At 38.2% G+C, this 14,736-nt stretch overlaps 1 protein-coding gene across 3 annotated transcripts in view; it reads right to left on the bottom strand.

The window, feature by feature from the left end:
* DSE (dermatan sulfate epimerase) overlaps positions 1-14,736 on the bottom strand; it is a 522,935-nt gene that overhangs the window by 81,538 nt on the left and 426,661 nt on the right. For all 3 annotated transcript variants that reach the window (XM_044063585.1, XM_044063594.1, XR_006363718.1), the window contains one exon: positions 1,067-1,306. In XM_044063585.1, coding sequence (XP_043919520.1) covers positions 1,067-1,306 — 240 coding nt within the window. The remainder of the gene's footprint in view (positions 1-1,066; positions 1,307-14,736) is intronic.

Here is a 14,736-nt window from a genome sequence, read left to right on the forward strand (position 1 = left end):
ATCTTTTAGACCCAACTATTTCATCTGAGGTGTTCTACATTCTATATGCAGATGACCTGAAATTGGGTAAACTGATTACGTGTGTTACAGATAAGGCATGTCTGCAAAAATAACTTGACTTGACTAAATTGACCATGTGGGCACAGGAGAATAATATGCTGCTAAATACATCAAAAACTAAGCATATGAGATTTGGGAGACATAAATTGAAAGGCAAATATTTAATACAGCACACAGTGATTGAAACTGTAGACTCATTTAAGGACCTGGATATATGGGTAGATTCAGCTATGAGTTTTTCTAATCATGTCAACCAATTGGTTAATGATAGTTATAGAACTCTAGGTTGTATAAAAAGATTTTTAAAGTCTAGGAAATCAAAAATAATGAAGTCATTGTTTGTTAGTTACATTAGACCCACGCTTGAGTATGGAATAACAATATGGAAACCCTATAAGAAAACAAGCATGAGTAAACTGGAAAGACTACAGTGGAAATATACCAAGGGCATCCATGGATGTGAAAATTTAAGTTATTATGAAATAATACAATATCTAAACTTGTACAGTGTTTCTTAAAAATGTCTAAAGGAGATCTTATTCAGGTATATAGGACATTTAAAGACAGCTACCTCTGGGAATGTTTGGGGTTAAAAAAAGGACAGGAGAATCATCAGACAACCTATGTAGAAGATTCTATTGGAATGAGAAATGTACTAATTGGTTCTCTGACAGAGTACCTGATGCATGGAATAGACTACCAAATTACATTAACGCAAGCACTAGTTTAGATATTTTTATAAATAGCCTGAGCACTTATTATGAGAACAAGTGTTTTGGTATATTGGCAAGCTAGAAAGGCATTGTTGCCAGTAACTGAAATATTTGCATGTATGTATGTATGTATGTATGTATGTATGTAAAACATACTTGGTTACCAAACAAAGTACAGAAGCACAATGTGCTGTCTTACGCAGACCTACTTCATGTTCTTTTATACAGTCTCTAGTCTATTTCCATGTCTGCTGCCATTATGAATATACGATCAGACATAATGAAGTTCTTACCTGGTAGGATTGTCCTATACAAGAAGGCAAAATGCTGTTTAACCCACGGGTGATTGAAATGGCCAATTTCAAAATGCCTCTGGACCAGGAACATGTACTGGAAAAGTGATCTTGTGGTGTAGCTGCCATAGGCCACGCCTTCATTTAAAGAGCCATCAGTAACATCAGTCAGCAGGACCATAAACTTTTCCATAATAGCAAGAACTTGTTTTGTCCATAAGTAGGCTTCCTGAAGATAGCCTGAAATGGAAAATAAGTAAAACTCTATTATTTTTCAGCATCATTACTGTGCAGGAAATAATAGTGATTTGTGTGTGTGTGTGTGTGTGTGTGTGTGTGTGTGTGTGTGTGTGTGTGTGTGTGTGTGTGGGGGGGGGGGTTCAGATGAGTAAAATTACATACTGATACTACATCAACTGTCATAATGCCCAGCACAAAAAAGCTGATGTTACAGCACCTGCAGATCATTGGTAACCTGTCTAAAAGAGTACTTGTTCAGTGCATGACACATATCCTTTTATTATCACACTATACCAATTTGTGTCACTGCATACTACTGTGACGAGGCTGACCGCTAATTATTTCACAGCCCAGAGTATCTGACAACACCTGAGTGGTCAACAATAAAAAAGATCCCTATCTGTGGGTATGTAAAAATGTAGAGATCTAATTTAATTCCATTAAGATCGACTTGATAAAGAACATGTTTTCTAAGCTGTAGTTCTGACAATCTGATTCCGACAAGGTATACAACTGAAAGTGTAACATACAATTATAAACTAGTGGGAGGAACAGCAGCAAAAATATTCACTACTGTTGCTCACCTCTAAGAATGCTGCTTTTAGGATCTGCCCAGTGTGTTCTATACTTTGTCCTCCAGAACATGAGGTTTGTCTTATAGACAGATAGTGAAATAAAATTCTATACTTGTAATGTGCTACATATAACAAAGCTGCAGCTCAACAATACAGAAACATGAGGCACTAAAGTTCTTTCTGAAAAGGCTATACTTAAAAGTGGAAATCATTCATTTGGTAGAAAACTCATTTGAGTGAGTTTTGATTTATTTGGAGTTTCTGCATTTCCCCTTGTTTGTACAACACTGGAGTTTGTTACATTACAGAATAGCAAGGAACAAAAGAATGTGCAGCAATGTCAAAGCATGAGGAATGCAAGTGATGTTCCAACTTCAGGACAAAAACAAAAACACATAAAATTATGTGATCAGAACTGGACTCTGAATAAGCCATGTCAGACTCAAAGCCTGTCACAAGTGGTGTCCCACAGGGCTCAGTCCTGGGTCCACTCTTGTTCGGCATCTACTTTTCTGAAGTACAAGCAAACACAGGAGGGTTATGGCTGACAAAGTTTGCAGATGACTGCAAACTGGGCGCCATAGTCGAAAACACATCTGACACAGATATCCTCCAGAAGGGCCTCACAGAAACGGATAACTGGTGCCAGAGCCATGGCCTGAAGTTAAACGCCAAAAAATGCATAGTCATACCCTTCGGGAAAAACAAGGTTACCCCTAGCTACCATATAGGTGACAATCCACTGAGCACAGAAAAGTCATCAGGGATCTGGGGACCCAAGTTGACAGTAGTCTTCGCTTGACACTCATGTTGCTAAAGTAGTTAGGAAAACCTTCTATATCGCCCACCTGATCATGAAGGGATTCACATCTAGATCAAGGGAGGTCATCGCCCCTGTACTCATCACTCATTAGACCTATGATTGAGTACAATGCCCCGCTCGAATGTATCTGACCAGACACCTGATGCAGCTTGAAAGGCCCCAAAAGTTCCTCACCAAAAGGATAAAGGGTCTCAAAATATGTCTTATGCTGCCCGACTGAAAGAACTCCAGCTTTATTCAGTCTCATACCGCTTGCTCAGAGGTGACCTGTGCCTGACATATAAGGCCATGTCAAACCCAGATTTGATGAATATGCTTCACCTCAAAAATCTAGATCCCTCAGAACCACAAGGGCGGGAGACTTAAACCTTGACACGGTTATAAATAGAACGTGCTGGAGGGACAGATTCATCACCCAGAGACTCCCTATGCTGTGGAACAAAATCCCGGTACATGTGAGGCAGAGCACCTCGCTGGCCTTGTTCAAGAGGAATCTTGACCAATGGATGGGAGATCGCAGATATACCCCAGGGATTACTTCAGTGTCACTGCTTGACAGAGGCACAGAAAAATGATAGGCATAGTTTTTATTCAAACTAAAGGGGTGGCGAAAGCCACATAACTATGGGCTAGGCTTATAAATGCCCTTGGGCAGATAGCCTAGTATGAACCTATGAACCTATGAACCTATATGGGATATTGTAATAATTTGTCAAGATAACAAGCAGGCCAAAAAAAAGAACGTTGTCTCTCTGACTTTGAATGAATTTCATATCTCATATGAGATACTTAGTAATTAATTTTATATGTTTACCACCAGCAAGAATAGAAAAAATCACCATGTGCAATTACACAGTAGTCTGCAGTGATCATTACAGTACAACATGATGAAACGGCTCCTGTTTATTTACTGCAATCCAGAAAAACTTTGCAGACTGCCACTACCTTACTCTCAGTTCTTTTATGCTATATATACCCTCTGTGAGTTGGCAATGGCTCCAAACTGAAAAAAAAAAGGTTCTGGCAACAGTCAACATTAACTAGCAGTTTTTACTAAACAGTTGTTGTGCTGTCACTGGAAGAATGGTAGTCTTTTTAAGGACAGGGTACTTTGATCAGTAGAACTTAGTGGATAATGCCAGGAAGTGATCTCCAGTTTTCTGATAAGTAGGAGACATTATTCCAACTGTACTAACTCAAAAGCAGAGACATTCATTCCTAGTTTGTTCATAGCTATTATTGGAATGGAAGGCATCTATCTGCCTTTCCATAAGAAGAAGAAGATGAAGAATGAACCAGTGATGATACCTCTTGGCTGACAGTGACATAGTGACATAGTGACATAGTGACATAGTGACATAGTGACATAGCTGCTTCGATATTTGGCTGCATTCATTCCTTTTTTTGTATCATTGAGTGGCAGTTGGGACCTTGAGGTTTGTTTTTTCTTATTCTAGATATAAGTTTATTCTTGCTTAACCAACTGCATAGTTTATGGAAGTCAAGTCATGCAAGATGGTAAACCAGTTCCACAGATTTTATATAAAATGCCCCAACAGAAATGTGTAAACCATACAGTTTTAAGTACTTTCATCTCCAATGCCACAGATACATTTAGAAAAACAGCATATAATGTGAAACTAAGTCTATGCAAATCCTTTCTAATGTTATTAATGACCAAAGAGAAGTATGGATTATAGAAAGTCCTACTTGCATCAGAATAATTGGTTTAGGGCTTGTTCCTACCATAACCTTGACTGCAAGGTCATTTAAGGATTTCCTCCATCTGCAAGGGCTCAAACCAAAACAATGTTCCGTGGGCTTTGCCAATAGCAAGGCATGATACATTGCTACAAAAGATCCATTCTGGTTTACAAACATGGCTGCTTTAATTTTCCTCCTTTCACTTTGATGTAGGTAATATCACTTATGCTACATATGGTGATAAGCGCGCTAAAACCATTTCTAAAACCACGTCTGGATCATGACAGCAAATTAGAAACATAACCCACGAGCTGCTTTTTGACAATGTTTTCCATAATCCTGGTCAAGAAAAGGATTTTGAGATTGGTCTGAAGCATGAATCATGTGGAATGGGGGAATTTAGGCAAGAGAGAGGGGGAGAGATAGAATAATAGCTCCATTTTTCACATATGGTTGGAGTATCCCAGAAGTGAGTTACATATTAATCATACGGGCTAGAGACCATTGTAAGCATTTTAGGGTACAGCTTATTTATTGAATGCTCATTTTAGCCTGCATATTCTCCAGGCATCTAATTACCATTTTAAGCAAAGACAATTTTAAAATGGACTGTCGTTTGACTTCAACCCAGAGAATTGGTCAATGAAGGGACACCTTGGTTAGCGATGGCATCAACTGTATTTCAGCCAGAATGATTTCTGGCCAGACTTTGGGCTGAACAATTCATAACACAGATATCTGAACTGATAGCAGCTGCATTGTGGGAGCAGAACAGATCAGCTAATACTGTGTTTTTAGAGTCTACCTCACAAAACTGGAGTAGCTGTGCCAGACAGACCTGTATGCACAGCTCCTATCAGTTTTATGACAGATTTACAAGATTATTTAGTGTTCACCCCAAGTGAAGCTGTTTATTGCAAAGGGAACCAACCTCAGCGGTAAGTCTACATTTCCCCCTCCTTCTTAAAAATTCATCATAATGCACACAGTTCTGCACATGCTTCTATCCACCCCCCCCCCAAAAAAAAAAAAAAATATATATATATATATATATATATATATATATATATATATATATATATATATAGTATGTACTGCTCCTCAAGCTGCCCATCTCAGAGAGAAAGAGACCATTTATCATTTCTCACCCTTTAGCTTCCTTACTCTAGATAGAAAAGTTCTCAGAGGAATACCTGTAAGCACTTAATGAATAGGCCCAAGGTAAATGTTACATTATCCCAAGCATTTACTAAGTCCGAGTTAACTGCATAAAGGCTACTAATCAGGATGTCCTGCACTGAAGCAGGGATTGACCACCATTTAACATAAGCTGGTTTATTCCTTCTTGCATTGCATGTCAGAATGAGAAAACAAGTTAATGTTTACTGAGGGAATTTGGAGCCCTATGGCTCCTTTATACCTGCTCTGAATGTTAGAAATAATGACATGGAATAAAGAATTATTACATGAGGTTGTGTTGGTCTGGGGGTTCCTCAACTAACTCAGCCAAGTTCTGAAGGGTTGCAATTCACCAGGGTTAATCATTTGCAGGACCTAACCAGTTCAAACCGAAGTCTTTGAAGAGACTGGAATCTTTCCTCATTCCGCCCTCCATGAAGGCTTTGACTGATCCAGGAAGAGTAATATATGAGAATCTCATGAAGGGTTATCTCCAGTCACCAAGTTATAATTGTGCAACCAGTCTTACAGACATATCATTCTTCAGTGATATATTTTTCTTAATCAGTCACTTGATCATATTTTTAACCTAACAACATTACCTCCCACTTCATACTATGTTCCACTCTAAGACATGTGTGAGGGTAAGCAGGTATTAATTTTTGTTTCAGTTATTCCCAAAACATCAATATTTTCAATGAGTGCCCATATTTTGAATGTCATATTTATTACTATGTCTGTTTATGTTTAAATGAGAGATTTGCAAGGAATATTTACATCAAGGAAGATCCCTGCTCTCATTTCAGACTCCCTAGTCTGATTACATGTAAACTGACCATCAGCAGTTAAACATGGTCTGAATTTCTCTTATACATTCGTTGATCTGATTAGTTTCAAAACTGCTAACATCATCATAGAAAGGCCTTTTTATACCAAATGAATGGATAAGAGTTAAGTGAAAAGCAAGTTCCTTCTAACCTTGACATCTTGAGGAATGGATCAAGGCAGCCTGTGATGTCTAACTCCCACAATGCCGCAGGAACAAAGACTTGGGAGATAATAGCTGCACTGTCTTCCACTGTCTACCCATGTATTTAGCTGCATTTCCATTTAAAAGTCTACTTTAAAGCAAACACATCCCAAGTTTAGTGGTGCAATCAGGAACATTTAATAAGTGTGCAAAACTCTTCTGCTCTTACTTATTTATATGTGTTTTTACTGGAGTAGTGCACTGATCAAAATTCACCGTTAGGCTCACACGATCATAAGAAAAACAAACAACTGAGCTTAGTGGCCATTTTCATCTTACCAGTACCCAGCTATAAAGCTTACCTCCTTTCTTAAGGAGAACTAGTCTAGTCAAGCCAGGGGTGGGTTTGGGAATATTCTTCCTGTCATCTAGTTGCTGTGTGTAGGGATATAGTATACTGAACTATTTCATTTGCAGTTGAAGTCTATCCCAGAGATGGGGAAGGCATTATCTCTTCACTGTGTGTTATTTACTTGCTGATGTAGATTTAGAGCTCTGGTCGTAGTATTACTAGGACTGTTTGATTTATGAAGATACAATAGATACAAGAGATCCTGGACTACTGGTCCCTAACAGCACACCAGACAAAGCACAGACCATTCCTTAGGAATCTATAGGACACTGAATAAAGGGTCAGTGTGCTTCCAGTCTTTTCTGGTAACTTAATGTTCTTAAGCCAGTAATCTTTTAATTAGGAACCGCTGGGTTTTTCCATTTGCTTGATATGTCTAGTGAAGTACAGCCCCCCCCTTTCTGTGACAAGACCTATACACATCATAGTGAATGCAAAGATCAAGTCATAAGAGGCAATAAAATTATGGTAATGAACTAAATAATAAAAGACCTGTACCCAAATTATTGTAGACTAAACTTGAAAATACACAAGCTGTAATCAAATGTGTGTTATAAGAAGAATGTTATTCCATTTTCCATTTTTCATTTACTGCACAACTCCTGTAAATGAACTTGCTAAATGACAGCATCTGCTTCATAATGGAGGCTAAATGACTGCTGGTAAAATTGCATTTATTGCTGCAAATATTTAAAATTTACCATTTTTATTGATTAAATGGAAGCTATATGTTGTAGACACTGTACCATACTCTGTAGCTGTTCATACCTGACTGATGCATATAGGATTAAAAGGTGTTTTGCTAGTAGTAAATAATTTATGGCAGCATTAAAGCTCCATTCCTACAGCTTCTTCTTTTACTTCACTATATTACATGGCTCTAATGTAACTACTACGTCTGAACTTGAAGCCAGAGGAGATTGCTTCCTAATGGGTTATGTGCCCATTTAACAAGACCCTCTTTCCTACGTTGTACTTAGGACTCATTTATGGTACAAAAAATTGTTTATGTAGTTTCTGAGGAAGTACCAGAGGGTTTCTAGACTATTCTACTATAATATGGTTCCCAGAGATGCCATGTATTTGAAATGGAGTGCCAAGAAAGCCGTGACCAATCTGATTCAATAGAGAGTAAAAACACTAAACAGAAAACGATATAGGCCACTGGAAATGAGGAAAATATGAACTGGATCCAGATAAAATACACAGTTATGACCAACTAGCTTATTATAGTTAGAAACACAAGTTATGTTGGAGATTCTGTTCATGCAGTCCTTATTTACTTCTGTGCTACTGCTGAAAATCGTAGTATAATGAATCTTGGTAACAACACTTCAGTCTGTTGTGTTAGTCTTGTGTCATTAACATACACACAAGAAAGAGTGACAAATACTGATAAACAGGCTTTTTCTGGTTCGTTATACATAAAAATCCAACCTCTAACAAACTGCCCACACAATCACAGTGTAGAGGTTTAAATCATCTGCATTTGTTAGGTTTGTATGTCATCCTACTGCTTTAAACAGACTGCAGAGACTGTTGGGCATACTAATCACAGCACTGCAATTTAATGGGATATGGACTGATTCCCCTGCAGAGTGGATTGATATATAGTAATAAAAGGAAAGAACCACTGTCTATAATATGTGCCAGCAGCCCATTGTGCAGAAGCTAAAACCACCGCTGTGAGCTAATGAGCACAGCCCTGGGCAGAGAATCTGCTTGTACCTTAGTAACAATCTCACAGCATATAGTTTTATCCAGGAAGTTTTAACTTTCTGTCTTGACTTGTTGAAATAAAGAGGTGACTAAATGCTTCAAGCTCTAGAAAGTTCACTGGCTGTACTGCTAAGTTAGTAAGCAAAAGTTTTAGCAGTATTCTGAACCAGATTACACTGTATTGTTTTCAGTCAAAAGAAAAAATTATATATATATATATATATATATATATATATATATATATATATATATATATATATAAGATGACACCTAGTGAATCAATAGCTGGAACTTCTAGTGGCTGCAGTTATAAGGAACTGAGTACCTTCACTGGGAATACTAACTCCATATAGTCTGCCTAAATGTTGTAGTCTCAAAATGCTAGAAACAGTGAGTGAAAAGTAATTTATTACGTAAAACTAGTATACACACTTGGAACATCAGTTTGTATTTAACAAACTGTGGAGACTGATATGCTGTTTCAAGAAGGTTAACCTTTTAAATCTTAAATGTATTTATTTATTGATTTTATTTATCCTTTTTTAAATGAATTAGTCCCACTAGGCCATCAGCCTATTTTCAGGGTACACCCAAAGAAGTATTCATACTGACTCGGGGGGGAAATGTGGCCAGAGCTCCAGGGAAATTTCCCTGCTCCTTTCAATAGGTGCTGTGGGATTTTTTACATCTACCTGAGCTACCACCAACTCAGGTAGATGGAAGTTTGGTTTAATCTCTCGTCCAAATACTACTTGGGTGTCTTTCTTCATGGAGCATAACAGAGATTAAAGTTATGGTTTGCATTCCCTTAATTTTGAAATAATTAGGACACTACTTTTAAGAATGCCTCAGGAGCCTTGGTTCATTTAAGTGACTAGCTCAAAAATTAGACAATACACAAGTGGGTGCTGTAGGAGGGAGACCCTTGAAGTGCAGGGTGCTGCTCATTTGCAGCTTATGATAAATGTAAACAAACAGTTTTACTTCCATCACAGAGCAAGTGTATTGTCCTTCAGTGACAGCTTCACTATGTTCACTTGGGGCTGCATGCTCCAACCAAGTGAAATTATGGCTTTACAACCCCTATATAAGTACAATGGAAGCATAAACATCCAGTTGTAACACTATAAACGGACTTTAGTCTAAAACACAAATTGTTACCTTTGGCTTAAATTGTTACCTTTGGCTTAAGTTCAGAGTTAAACAAAATATTTCCCATTTATAATAAAAACAATCCCAAAACCATTAATGTGGGTTGTGAGGACTTAACATTGCTGACATAAAATCCATTTCATGTGGCGTGTGGTAAAATGTCAGGTGACTGTTCACTTTAAGTTAACATTAAGAACATCTGATAGGAACTGAATTTAAATATTCCACATTCAGTGCAGGATTTCAATGAATAGCCAAAAAGATCTCATAATGTAAGCAGTATTTAAATATGCAAAACAATTTGGTGGAAATTGTATAAAACACACTCCTGGGAAAGAAACATGTGGTATGAGTTTCAAACCATCAGTCAAACTGTACATTATTTGCATCCAAGCTGCATACGAAAGCTGAGACAAACATTGAAAATATGATAAACTATAAAAATATTACTGTTGTGGTGGTCTTAGCTTAAAGTCGCCCAAACAACAGAGATCTATGGTTAATCCACCATGTTGTAAAAAAGCTAGAGTGACCTCTCACTCGCCATGTTTTTCTCTTCTCTTCTTTTCTGTATTATTTGCTCCTATTGACTTCCACTGGAAAAATGCACTAAACTACGTTTTTCTTGAGGATAACTGCACTCCCCAGTACTGTGATTAATCATGTGACATTTTGGTTGATGTGCACTCCTTCAAAATTACCATCTAGGTTTAAAAGTATTCTTCAGAGAAAAAACAGGACATTTTTTTTTAAAGTAAGATCATTTTGAAATCTTTAGGTCTACAGTTTCTGCTTTTTAATAAAAATAATGTCTTATTTAAAAAGAATGCTGAATTTCAGCAGTTAGAAAGCTTCGGTCTATGTGGTGCCTACAGAGGTCTACTTAGCACATCAGTTGGTTTTCACAGTTTAAGTGAAGAAATTAAAAGTTCTGAGTACATTCATGTTAAGTTAGCATTATTCAGGAAAAAAAAAACACCACATGGCACATTCTGATTCTGCATTACAGACATTTCAAGAAAAGATTTTGTGGTGAGAATGGTAGATTACTATTTACAAAAGGGTTTAAAGAAAGTCAGTGAACTAGTAGTTATCCGAAAGAAATGTATTTAATCTGGCTATAGACTGCAGTCATCTGACTGATATTTATTTAATCTGGCTGTAGACAAAGAAAACAGTTTCAGTACAAGGAACACACTAGAGATGAGACTGATTTTTGTTGCTGGGTCTGGGAATAATTTAATGGAGAACTTAGAAGCTAATTCTTGGCACTAGAGCAAATCGATCAGATGTCAAACAAGTCAGAGTTTATTAAAAGCTAAAGCACAGATCATAAAACACAAGAATCGTTTAGTACTTCTTTAAGTAGATTAGTGAGAACAAGTTGTTCAAAATGTTTAGGTTGCAGGCTTTAGTTGTATAAACACTAACATGATATTGTGTACTATAAAACTAAAATCGGGGAAAAAAGTGTAAGCACATTTTGAGAAGATATACTGTAGCAGGATAGAAATTATACAAATAGAACTTGACATGTTTTATAACATGCTTTATGGTAAATTAATAACTACCGTCAGTGCTGCAGGTTATATCCATTTCCTAGCATGGATACAAGAAAGTGGTTCCTTAACAGTGTTCTACTTGTGAGGAATACATTTTACCAAACCAGGGTGGACATTACATTGTGTAGGGCCACTAACAATATGGGTGACATCTGGAGACTGAAAATGCTGGTTTAATTTTCACACAGAATTAAGCACTTAAATTAATAGCTTTTAGGCAGCATGGAAGACTGTAAAATTGGTTTAGTGCATTATGAGCAATATATTGCTCTTCATAGGGTCATAGGTTCATAGGATGGCACTAGGCTATCGGCCCTAGGGCCTATACAAGCCTAGCCATAACAATTCCCTGGCTATTTCTTCCCACAATATTTACTTCCCTGGACCCCTGTCTAGCAGGGAGACTGATGTGATCCCTGGGGTGAATTTCCTATCTCCCATCCAATCATCAAGGTTCCTTTCGAAGAAGGACAAAGAGGTGCTCTACTTGACATGTATGGGCAGTCTATTCCAGAGTCTGGGAAGTTTCTGGGTCAGGAGCTTATCCCTCCAGCATGTTTTGTTCATTGTGATCACAAGGTTTAGATCCCTGGAGCGTGTGGCTCTGAGGGATTGGGATTTCTTTAAGTGTAGCATGTCCAGCAGCTCTGGGTTTGACATGACCTTGTATGTTAGTATAGCTGGAGGTTTTTTTTAGATGGTCAGCATAGGGCATCTGCTTTAGGCATGTGATTCTTTTAGCAAGGTATTTCTGTGGCCTTTCCAGTTGTTGCAGATGTCTTGAGAGGTACATACCAAACGGGGTGTTGTATTCTATAATGGATCTAGTGAGGGGTGAGTACAGTGGGACAATGTCCTCCTTTTTTCTGGATGAAAAGCCCTTAGTGATGAGGTGTGCCACATAGAAGGATTTCCTGATGTTGTGGCGATGTGGTTATCGAAGGTGAGACCACTGTCCATCTGTGTCCCTAAGTCTCTTATCACACTTTCGGTGTTTAGTGTACTGCCACCTATGTGGTAATTCACAGGTACATGTTTTTTCCCAAAGGGGATAACTACACATTTCTTGGCATTGAGCTTGAGCCCATGGCTCTGGCACCAAGCATCTGTTTCTGTAAGGCCCTTTTGTGGAATATCCACATCATTTGGGGATTCAATAATGGCTCCCAGTTTGCAGTCATCTGCGAACTTTGTTAGCCAGAGTCCCTTAGTGTTGGCCTGTACTTCAGAGAAGTAGATGCCAAACAAGAGCAGTCCCAGGACTGAACCCTGAGGTACTCCACTTGTCACTTGTCTGGAGCTGGATTTGGAGTCAGCTACTTTTACAGTGTGGGTTCTGTCAGTAAGCCAGTTGACAACCCATCAGGTGACATAGGGATTAATGCCCAGCTTAGTAAGTTTATCTATGATTCCAGAGTAGGGGATGGTGTCGAAGGCCTTGGCAAGGTCAATGTGTGGACCGCCTTACCCTTGTCCACAGCTCTGGAGACTGATTTGAATAAGTCAATCAGGTTCAGGAGACGAGATCGGCCCTTCATGAACCCAAACCGGGTGGGGTCCAGTGTTTGAAGGTTGCCAATGTCTTTGTTTATAGGTTCCACGATAATATGTTCCATGGCCTTGCAGATCAGGCTCGTCAAACTGATGGGGCGGTAGTTCCCAGGATCCAAGGTGGATCCCCCCTTGTGGAGTGGGATAACTGTAGCTGTGCGCCACTCAGTGGGGAATGAAGCCTGAGGTGAGGCTATGATTAAACATGACACTTAGGAGAGGTGCCAGTTCATTTTGTAGTTCATGTAGTACACAGCCCGGGATGTCGTCTGGTCCTATGGATGCTGCATTCTTAGCTTTGGAGAGTGCAGTTTTTACCTGTGGGGTTGTTATAACTGGAATTTGGCAATCTTTCACTATTGAGATGGGCCCTTTAGGGAGTGAGAGGGGGATGAAGTTTGCACTGAATCGATCTGCCAGGATACTGGCAATATCCTTGGGATCAGTATATTTAATGCCATTCTGTTGTAGCTCAGAGCAGATCTGAGCATTACCATTTAGATTCTTGACATAGCTATAGAATGCCTTGTGGTTGTTGTTGGAATCTTTGGCAATTTTATTTTCCAATTATGAAACAGCAGTGGGAGCCTGGAAATGTGCTGGTAGCCAATTAAAGTTGTGTCACCCCCACTTCAGTCACGACCACCATCCAGTGTCTAGCATCTGGAGATGTACTTAATATGTAGAGACACAAGACAGCACATTAAAAACAATAAATAAAATAACAAAGAGCAAAAACAAAACTTTTCAGATTTATGATGAAAAGGATTACGGTAACTATGTGGACATTAATTTAGCTCTAATTTAAAAGGAAAATTAGTAAAGGTGTCCTGCAGTGCCATATCATGAATTACTTTAAAAACTCTAGTGTCATTTCAAATTCCTGTACCCATAAGTATATATAAGCTATATCTCGTATGCTGCCTAACCTTCATTTGTAATATGCAGCCCTGCAATAAAAGAAAAAAAAATAACCAGTGAGTAAGGTCTTCCTGCATAACAAACTACTTCAGCAGAATAAACAAGCGATCACTTCAGGAAGATGGTTGCTTAATTATCCTATACCCACTTTACAAGCACACACAGCTTATGCACAAATGAGGATTTTTTTGAAGAGATGGAACACCATTTATGAAAAACTATAAACCTAAAAATAAGGCATGAAATACTGGAAAAGGCTTTTCAGGAAATGAATAGTGAGCATAAAAACTGCATGTGCACCCACAGCATGAAGAGATACAACAACATTTTAACACAAATATTCTTCTACAACTCTAAGCTTACTTGTAGGAAAACTAGGATGTGCTATATACAGTAACTGGGGCATTGCTATGGCACATGAAGTTCTCCCTAGGATTAAAAAAACACTCAGGCTTAAAGTCATGATTCCTTGAGGCATCAACAGTGAGGTTAACTGGAAAGTGATCAGCTATGAGGAAGTAAGTAATTCTGAACTGGTTTATTCTAATGGGAATTATATCCATATATAAAGAGCGAGTTTGGTCACATTTTCTGTTTATCCCTTTGAAGGTTTGTGCTAAGGCACTATGGACTTTTAATATATTATTTTTATCATTTATTTATTTTACATTTGTTTACCGGGAAAGTCTGACTGGATATATGTCCATTTTCAGCAGAGGCCCAGAGAGAAAAGCTCCAGAAAGCAGAGTACAAATACATTAGGGACAATAGAAACATTTGGAGATAAGTATAATATGCAGTTTCCAGTAGGGTTACAAACAGATAAAACATAGTAGACAACATCAAAATCATGCAGCTTCAA

This window comes from Protopterus annectens, chromosome 1.part0, assembly GCF_019279795.1.
Source record: "Protopterus annectens isolate FY-2018-M chromosome 1.part0, PAN1.0, whole genome shotgun sequence".
Taxonomy (NCBI): Eukaryota; Metazoa; Chordata; order Ceratodontiformes; family Protopteridae; genus Protopterus; species Protopterus annectens.